The following is a 10,324-nucleotide window of genomic DNA, read 5'->3' on the forward strand; positions in this document are numbered from 1 at the left end:
GGTTCAGTGAGCTGAAGTTCCAATAAATGCACAGCCTAATTTGTGGTCTTATTACCATGCAGCTCATGAAACGCTGATGAGCATGCCTTCTACAGCTCACAAAGTTAACATTCCTATTAAATGCAAAGAAGAAAGCCCATGGGTGTTCCTTTGTTGAAACAGGATTAACAAAATAAAATGAGAAAGGCTCAGTAACAGCTACAATTAAGGCTGGGCCAACAGTTGCATTATAATTTTATGCATACGCATTTCTTCCATGTTGAAACTTGACATAATTTTTCTAAGTTATTTTTAAGCACTCTCAAAGTGAGAGCCCCGGGCAATAGAGTCTACTACTCACATTTAACATAATCATAGCTGAAGAGCAGCCCCAGGGCCCTTTCCTTCGGAAAGCACAACAAATAATTTTACGTAAACAGAAACTGCACCCCCGTCACCCAGTTGTCTAAGTGGCAGCACCGCCCCGCCCCAGCAGATGTGTGGGAAGCTCTGAGGATGTGGGAGCCCCCGTGAACGCTTCTGACACCACAGCTCCCCTCGTGCAAATCACCGAGGTGGCCCCAGAACTCTTGACGCCATGCCTCCAAAGCGACCGAGTCTCCGGGATCGTTTCCATGGGAAAAACAAAATGTGCAAAATCCTCTCCCGTTTTGCGATGTATTTTAGGGGGACTGCGATGCCCAGGGCTGCCACATCACCAGGCCTCTGAGTTTCCGGTTTGGGGTTTTTGCTGTTCTAGTTTATTTTGGTTCCTTTCTGTGGTGGAGGCACCATTAGTCTTAACTTCAGAAGGTAAAGGGCTGCCTTGAACCGGCTTCAGCACTGGGCCTCAGGACAGAGGCTCCGGGGTCAAACCCCACCCACGTGGCCACATCTGCCTGGCTGGAGGGACCTCTCCCTTCCCGAGCCCGTAGGTCCTTGGCTGGAAACCCGCAGTGGCAACTGCAGCCGCCCTGCTGACCTCATGAGGACGGTGGAGGCAGGGGCCACCATGTGGAGGAATCCTGGGAAAAGGGCTTTGTGGACTCTGCTCCACATGACGCAGGTGCAGAGCAGAACTGGGAAGAATGGGTGAACGGGGCTTGTGAACACAGCCCACCAGGCAGGTGGACGCGGCTCAGCACGCACACCATTGCTGTACATACTGGGCAAGTTCCTGCAGATGGCAGGCGGGTCCCTGTGCACGGGTCACTGCCTCGCATGGGGAGACGCACACACGTGTGGCTCTCTGCAGAAGCTCTGGGAGGGCAGCCACCATGGCTCAAGAGGCCCAGCGCCCCATCCAGGCCAGTGCTGTCCCACAGAAATAGAACCACTGGGACTTCCCTGGTGGCGCAGTGGCTAAGAATCCCCCTGTCAATGCAGGGGACACAGGTTCGAGCCCCGGTCTGGGAAGATCCCACATGCCACGGAGCAACTAAGCCCATGCGCCACAACTACTGAGGCTGTGCTCTAGAGCCCGTGAGCCACAACTACTGAGCCCGCGTGCCACAACTACGGAGCCCGCGTGCCACAACTACTGAAGCCCACGTGCCTAGAGCCCCTGCTCCGCAACAAGAGAAGCCACCGCAATGAGAAGCCCGCGCACCGCAACGAAGAGTAGCCCCCGCTCGCCACAACTAGAGAAAGCCCACGTGCAGCAACAAACACCCAATGCAGCCAAAAATAACAATAAATAAATACATTTAAATTAAAAAAAATTTTATAAAGAAATAGAACCACTGGTGTGATTTCAAATTTTCAAGCAGCCACGTTAAAATGAAAAGAAACAAGTAAAATTAATTTTAATAATATGTTTTGTTACCCCAGTATATCCAAAATATTATCACTTCACTTGTAATCCATTTTTAAAAGAGAGATGAGAAATTTCACGTTCTTTTGATGTTGCTGTCGTACTAAGTATTCAAAATCTGGTGTGTATTTCCCACTTCCAGCACATTGCAGTCTGGAGTAGAACACAGATCCAGTATTCACATTATTTCCAGGACACCTGGCAACTTTTTCACTGAAGATCAGAGAAATGTGGTTTGCAGGTGCCACTCCCTGACAGCCAGCGAGACAGGAGAGGGCCTCCAGCACCCCGAAATCTTTGGGACCCACAGAGTTAGGAAAATGGAGACAAGGAATTAGGAAGCTTAGACCTTGCCGACCAGAGTTACTGTCCACACTGTTGAAAAAGAGGCAGAAGATGAGGACATTTCCATTTATTACCATCACAGGCTTTAGACGCTGGCTGTCTGCTCCAGGTTCCTGAGGTCATAATCAAAGGAGATAAAATAACAGCCTGGGCAGGAACTGAAGGAAAATGTGGGAAACGTGCAAACACAACTTCAAATTTTATTATTTTTTTAATAAGTTTATTCATTTATTTATTATTTATTTTTGGCTGCATTGGGTCTTCGTTGCGGTGCGCGGGCTTCTCACTGCAGTGGCTTCTCTCGTTGCGGAGCACGGGCTCTAGGCGCACGGGCTTCAGTAGCTGTGGCGCCCGGGCTCAGCAGTTGTGGCTCACGGGCTCTAGAGCGCAGGCTCAGTAGTTGTGACGCACAGGCTTAGTTGCTCCGCGGCATGTGGGATCTTCCCCGACCAGGGCTCGAACCCGTGTCCCCTGCATTGGCAGGCGGATTGTTAACCACTGCGCCACCAGGGAAGCCCAACTTCCATCAAATTTTAAATACCTGCTTTACTTATCATGAAAGCCTGCCAGTCGTCTCAGTTACAAAGTATTTTGAACTTGCAAATTAATTCAAGAAGAAAGAACTGCTGTCTAATATTCAGATGTGTCTAAGGTCTGTTCAAATTCCAGAACAGAGCTTTAAATTTAAGCAAGAGCCACAGGGAAAAGAAGAATTTTCCAAACCCCAGCAGCCACCCAGCTCCAGCCTACCAGAATGATCTGGTCCATTCTTCCTGGTAACCAATATATGAAGTAAACATTAGGTGTGTTCTCCACATACCTGGGCTATTCGGTTTTTCACTAGGGAAAAAAGTAGTTTTTTACTTAGTCTCACAATTCAACATTTAATGAATGCCTAATATATACCACATACTATGTAAGCGAAGCACATTTAGAAATGAGTAAGACACAAACTCCAGAAACATAAACAAATAATGCCATGTTGCTCGTGAAAACAATTTAAAGTGACCGTGGTTTTATTCGTGGCCCAAATTCATAGACTGCTGCCTTGGAAAGGACAGAGAGTCCAGACTTGCAGCCAGTGCCCGACCTGCCCCTCACCGGCTTGGACAGCTACCACTCTTTTTACAGGGCAGGGACCTTTAGAAGGTCAGGCGGCCTGTCCTCCTCCCTGACTCGGCTCCAGCTCGTGCAGCCTTAAGGTGACCCTGGCGAGGCCAGCTCCTCCCACTGCCTCTGACCAAGCCAGCGGCGGCCCCCGGACCTCCCTCCCTGCAGGTCCAGCATCCCGGCCTCAGCCATGCCCTGCCATACCTGACGGGTCCCGCTGCTGGGACAGCGCCTACACGGTGGCCAGGCCAGTCCCCACGTGCAGCCGCCCCCTGTGCAGGCACAGCTGTCTCCTAGGCTATCTCCACTTCCGCAGGGCCTTTCCCATGCATGTCCCCTAGGGGGCGATAAAGCGCAAAGGAGAACTCCGGCCTCAGGGAGCTAGTCCTGAGCTGCCTGAAATTCTGCAAAGTGGAGAGGGCTGGCGGGTGCCTGCTTTCTGCTTATCAAACTTTTTTTTTTTTTAATCCAGAACCTCATGCTTCAAGTTTCAGTTCCAACCTCAGTTTGTCAGAGAGGCTTTTCTTAATTCCCCTTCAATATAAATTAGGTCCCCATTATTTTCTCTTGCCCACTCCCCCCCATCCTCCGCTTTGAAGCAATTACCGCAATCTGTAATCATGTATTTAACGATGTATTTATTTGTTTAACGTGTTCCTCCTAAAAGACTGTAAACTCCAAAAATATCAATATCATTTAATTCAAAATACAGTTAAAAGCTTAAAGAGATCAATGTTTAAGGTTAACAAATGCTGCATTTCCTTTGTCGTGAGGACTAAAGCATTTCCAGAACGTTCACGTAAGAACCCCTGAGGCTAAGGTTAACCAAGGCAGTTCAACTCACACTTCCCAGAGAAACAGACAAAACTAAGGGCTGGGGAAGAAAGAGTGGCTCAGGGTGGGTCAGCCGCCGGCCAACCCACATCCCGGTAAAACCAAAACTTCTCTGGTCCTCTGACTCGTGACCAGCGACGGGTAAGAGCTGCCCCATGGCCGTCCTGGGGCAGGGCTGCACAGAACTTCGGCTCCAGGGGCCTCTTCAGAGTGGAGCGAAGGGCCTCAGTCCCCAGGAAGGGTCTCTCTGAGGTGCTTCCAGTAACCCGGCAAGCCCTGCACCAACTCAGAAATAAAAACAGGGAGCAGAATTCAAAAGCTCTTCTCTCTACCACTGCAGGAGGGATGTGAGAATAATGGACCACAGCTGTGTGTATGGAGCCTGGAACGTTTCATATCCCTGTGCCTGTTTGGTTCATCACTGCTCTTTCCCTGAAACCAAACACAGATGAATGCTGGCTGGTCTCTAAGCTAAAATCCACTCGATCACCAGTCCTATGGGTTTTTACTCTGGTCCATTTCTCTAAATCTGCCCCAAACCTCCACTCCCACACCCACTGCTGTGGGGTGAGTGTCATCATCTCTGGGATGCACCGTAACAGCACCTGATGCCGGGTCTTGCTCCTGCCTCATCTCTGCCCCTCCAAAAAGTGTCCTCCTATTTATTCCTCATAACTTCAGAAATTACTAGAAAGCTACAGTAATTCACAGTGCGGTGCTGATGAAGGATAAACAAATAGATCAATGGAATAGACCAGAGAGCTCAGAAATGGACCCCCACGTAATTTTCAACAAAGGATCACAGTAACTAAGTGGCTGGGCTAGGTGCAGCACACCCCCTCAAGCCTTCAACTCTCAGGGCTTACTTCCATCATAGTCTCCGGCACCATCTCCTAAAGGATCGGTTCCACGGCTAGGACTGTGTGAGATCCTCAGGAGGAAACAGCGAATCATATCTGACTGCATTCTCACTTTCCGGCACAAACTTTGGCACAAACATTTGGGTGAACCAAGGAATCTGCTTGGAAGAAAAAAAAAAGGAAGAAAGAAGGAAGGAAGGAAGGATGGGAAGTTGGGAAGGGAGGGAGGAAGGGAGAATCCTAAGGGGCAGAGAAGTGGTGGTGGCCTCAGAAAAAGAGGCCTGCTGGCAGAGATGGGAAAAAAATATCTAACAGAAAGAAGGAAGCCAGCTAGGGCCCTACAAGGAGGCTTGGGGCTGACTTACAAGGTCCTCCAGGTTGCCAGGACCTCCAAGACCCTCCTTTTCCAGAATGCGGCTCCCAAAGCCCCCCGCTCCTTGGCTCCAGACGCGGTGGCTGATTTGGTCCCCTCCTCTCCCTACACCAGCAAGGCCAGCAGCTGACTCTTAAGTCCGGTCCCCACCCTTCCCATCCTGCCTCGGCCCAGACCCAACTGGGGCACAAACGTGCCAGATTCCAGAGTTCAGAAATTTGCGGCTCCATTTGTTACATGATTTAAAAGAAGAAAAATCTGTTACCCAAGTTAAAATCCTTTTTCTATTAACATGCCAAGCATAATCTGTTTATAAGCATATAATGATATATTTTATGTTCCTTGGAAAAAAAGACGTAACTTCAAACCTACAATAGCTGTTTAATATGACAATTTGTTTCACCCCCAGATTACTTTTCTTTCTTTTAAAAAGAAATCAATCAATGGGAATTCCCTGGCAGTCCAGTGGTTAGGACTCAGCGCTTTCACTACGGGGGCCCAGGTTCAGTCCCTTGTCAGGGAACCAAGATCCTGCAAGCTGCACAGTGCAGCAATAAATAAATAAATAATAAAAATTTTTTTAACCAATCAAAGTCTATCACATTTTCCAACCACAACTGTTTTCAAGGAGCAAGTAGATCTCAATGCACTAAGCTGCACAGCAGAGAGACTGGGGTCTCGGTGAAAGGGATAAACAGCAGTGCCCACAGCATCTACAGTGCGCCATAACCCAGGTCGTGGGCAGGACCATGTCTCCCGCAGAAGAAGGTGGGTTCCACGAGTTATGTGACTCCCTCAGGTCAGGAATCTGGTGAGTAGCAGATCTCTGGCCCGAGAGCACGTGTTCATTCCACCCTCCAGACTGTTCCAGCCCTTAAAGTTGACACCTGCCCTTGAGAAATGGCAAAGACAGTGAAAGTTTAACAGAATAAACAGCTGCTAACAAAGAGAAAACAACTCTAGGCTAAATCCCTTCTACATAATTAAATCAGCCCCTCTTGCTGGGGAGGTTTTCAGAAGCAGCATGCAGGAAACTATCTACAAAGGAAATGCAATTAAGGAGAGTCTTTTTAATATACCCAATTCTTGACTGCCCTTGCCCTAGGCAGAAACTTAATTCTACTGAAGGATAGCTGTCATTGAAAAGTTGTTATGTAAATTGTAAAGTAAGGGGAGAAAAGACACAGAAACCATTTTACAAGGTAAATGGGAAACCGGCTGAGAAGGGAGCAGTGCGGTAACAGATCTCCAGTTCACGGCAATGACCATCGTGGCTGGCTTACCATCGAAAAGCTGGACCTTAGAGACCAAATGCGACTCCATCTTATCATTTATTTTACCGGCTCTCCTACGTTAACCCAACAACCAAGCAAAACAGGAGACTCTTTTCAGGAATTAGCTGACCGCAAGTTAACAGCAACGTATTTTAAAACATGATTTTTGGTCACTGATTACACAGCTGAAAATTGAAGGAAACTACAACAAGTGCCAGGTTTAAAAAAAAAAAAAAACTGTTAAGTAAACTCCAGAAGAGGAGAGGTGGGCAGTGCATGTCGTGTATCATCAGCAGTAGCCCAATGTCTTGGGAGAGGGAAGGCACCAAACAGAGAAGAGAGTGTAATAGGGAAGAACAAATCTGACTCCATACTGGATCTGTTTTTTTTTTCCTTTAAACTTTGTATTCTATTGCTTTTGCTACAAGTTAAGAATGTTGCCTAAAATATACAGGTTAGCCCATTCTCAAGGCTCTGACTTTTAAAGGTACAACACTTCTCCATTCACACAAAGATAAAAAGTCACGACACACAGGACACCATTTGTCTTGGAGGTTTATAGGAACACTGTGACCAGACCTAGGTGCACAGCTGTGAGAACAACAGATTCCGGCACCAAGAACTTCGCAGCAACTAACCAAACGCCCTCCACTTTGGGTATAAAAGAAGGCTGAATTCTAACTCAGGTAAGATGGTTCTTTGGGACACTAGTCCACCATCTTCTCGGTCTGCTGGCTTTCCAAATAAAGTCACTATTCCTTGCCCAAAAAACTCATCTCTCGATTTATTGACCTGTCGTGCGGCAAACAGTACGAGCTTGGACTCGTAACATCATCACTGTCAGAAAGAATGCCTGGCATAGTTCAGGGCTCCTGACCCACCACTCCGGCTCTGGGTTTGCTCCATCACTACACACACACACACACACACACACACACACACACACACACACTCACTTGCAGGAATCTGACACAACAATGGGATGAGGGCAGGACCAAGGGTCAAAGGACTCTTTACCATCCCTACCTGGCATGTTGAGAGGAGTGTCATGCAAAGCTGTTGGCTTGAACTGAAGAAGCCAAGAAAAGTGCCCCTGGGGTTTGGGCACCGAACACCCAGCAAACATAAGCTCTAGGTGTCTTCTGCAGCCCTCAGCATGCAGGACACTCAGTATAGCTACTTTGGTATGAACCCGTAGGCTCAGAAGATGAAGGTGGAGGGGCAGTTGTGGAGGGTAAGCCCTGTGACACTAAGCTTATATTTCCGAAGTCACTGGGCTCTGCCAGGGAACCAGGCTGGAAGGGGGCAGGAGGCGGTCAGATAGTTCATTCATTCTTCCATTCAATAAAGGCACCCTGGGCACCCACTCGGGGCCAGGCACTGATCCAGGGGTTGGAAGTACAAGCCAGGCAGGCACCCAGAAGTTTGGATTTCATCCCAAGTCAGAGGAAGTTGATTTTTAAAGCCTCAGCTCTGACATTTCTAAACTGTATGAAGTTGACCTCTCTGAACTTTTGTTCCTCGTCAGTAAATGACACACAAATTAGAGGTGTCGGGAAAACTGAGTAGCAAAAAGCATGAGGTCAGTGCCCCAGTGTGGATGCTTACTGTTAATTACACAGGAAGGAGCCCCAAGGTCAACGTTTAAGGGCTTTGACCAGGTGTTCAGTGGAAGATCCATCGCGGTCCTGCATCCAGCCAGCAGAAAGGCCGCGTCGCCCAAGAAGCCAGGGACGGCTGCCTGGAGGAGGTGCCATGTCAGCTTAACTTTAAAGGGTGAGGAAGGGCCCACAGAGCTAGGCGGCAGGTAGAGGCTAAATTACAATTTATCGGGCTTCCCTGGTGGCGCAGTGGTTAAAAATCCGCCTGCCAATGCAGGGAACAAGGGTTCGAGCCCTGGTCCGGGAAGATCCCACATGCCCCGGAGCAACTAAGCCCGTACGCCACAACTACTAGACCTGCGCTCTGGAGCCTGCGAGCCACAACTACTGAAGCCCGCGCACCTAGAGCCTGTGCTCCGCAACAAGAGAAGCCGCCGCAATGAGAAGCCCGCGCACCGCAACGAAGAGTGGCCCCCGCTCACCGCAACTAGATAAAGCCCGCGCACAGCAATGAAGACCCAACGCAGCCAAAATAAATAAATTTATAAACAAATCACAATTTATCACAGGGTATTACTGGGTTACCAGCAGTAACCAGCTAATCCCTGGTGTTTATGGCTCCCTCTACAGGACACAAAGAAACTTTCCTTCAGCAGCTCGGTGGAACCCTTTCCCTTCAAAACATCCTGGCCAAGTACATGGGTCTAAAGGAACTATCCATTTCACAGAGGAGAAAACAGGCCAGGCAACAAGGAGGCCGAGCCAAGGCCCACGCGGCCACCGAGTCGGCAGCATCGGATTCGAACCTCCCGCCCGCCAGGACGCCTGCGCTGGGTCGCTAGCGCGCGCCCCGACCCCTCCCGTTGCCCCGGAAACGGCCCCGCACGCGCGAGCGCACTGCTTTCCCTTGCTCGTTCTTCCGCTAGCACCCTCGTTACTTTTTTTTTAATAAAAACCCAAGGCGGCGGGATACTGCCAGCGATTTAACGTGCCGTCGAAGGACGCCGCTACGTCCGCTCTCCGCCCTGGGCCGCGGATCCCTCCGCCGCCCAGCGGCCTGCGCGCTTCTACCCGACTCCAAGCTCGAAACGGCTTCCCGCGCGCCGCGCCGCGCCCCACCCCCACCTCATCCCCACCCCAACCCCCAGCCCGGCTCACCTGCCGCCCGCGTCTCCATGGCAACGCCCCCACCGCGGAGGAAAAAAAAGCCTCGGGCTCTTCTGGGCCCCCTCCCGCGCCGACCGAGAAGGCGGGGCGCTCCGCTGATGCTTCGCTTTTTATTTTTATTTTTTTAAGAAAAGAGCCGGCGCGGTTATGGCGAATCTGCGGCATCCAACATGGCGGATGGAGTCTTCGCCCTCCTCTTCCCGGGGCGCTGACGACGGCGTCGCGGACGTCAGGCTTGGATGACCCTCCCCCAGCGGCGAGAGCGGCCGGGCTGGGCCGGGCTACTGCGCATGCTCGGCTCCGGCGGTCGTGCTTTGTGTCCCGCTCCGCAGATTCCGTAGCTCCGGGTTTTGAGCCTCTCCTGGGAAGGGGCTAACGAGAGGCGTGGAACGCAGATTGGAGGATTGGGAGTCTTCACAGTGCTGCCAGAGCCAGCATCTACCTGCCGGCCCATCCTTGGACCCACCCCTGCACTCCACCGGGCTGTACGAGGTTAAGGCAGCGCTCCGGTCCCAGTTCCCAGCGATTTAACTTTTCTTGGCTTTAGTTTACTAATTTGTCAATCGGGGCAGTAACAGCCTGCCTCCCTCTCAAAGATTGCAGTGTTTCCTGAAGTGGGATGCTTTCCGCTAGGAGTACCCGACTTGATTTAGTCTTCCAGACTGAATTAAACAACTGTAACCGCCTCGACAGAATGACTGCCTTCTCTCTGTCCTCCTGTCTTGCAGAAAGTCTCAGTTGGGTGTGAGCACGCCTCCCTAACCCTTGCTTGTCTCCCTGAATCTGGTTCACAGTCTTCTTTCTGCAGGCAACAGTATCTGGTTGAGATGTAATGACCTCGTCTTCCTTTTGGTCTACCACTTCCTTCAGATCTCTTCTCAAACGATATCTCCTGGTGGGCCCTCCCAGACCACCCCATCCAAAGTGACCCTCCTAAGTCACTTTCTGTTTTCTCCCTAGTATCAATT

At 50.2% G+C, this 10,324-nt stretch overlaps 1 protein-coding gene across 1 annotated transcript in view; it reads right to left on the reverse strand.

The window, feature by feature from the left end:
* Nucleotides 1-10,116, reverse strand: part of ZFAT (zinc finger and AT-hook domain containing) — a 187,258-nt gene extending 177,142 nt beyond the window's left edge. Inside the window, exon 1 of the mRNA XM_060127706.1 lies at nucleotides 9,348-10,116. Coding sequence (XP_059983689.1) covers nucleotides 9,348-9,366 — 19 coding nt within the window. The 5' untranslated portion in view covers nucleotides 9,367-10,116. The remainder of the gene's footprint in view (nucleotides 1-9,347) is intronic.
* Between the last annotated feature and the right edge of the window lie 208 nt (nucleotides 10,117-10,324).

This window comes from Lagenorhynchus albirostris, chromosome 17, assembly GCF_949774975.1.
Source record: "Lagenorhynchus albirostris chromosome 17, mLagAlb1.1, whole genome shotgun sequence".
NCBI lineage: Eukaryota > Metazoa > Chordata > Mammalia > Artiodactyla > Delphinidae > Lagenorhynchus > Lagenorhynchus albirostris.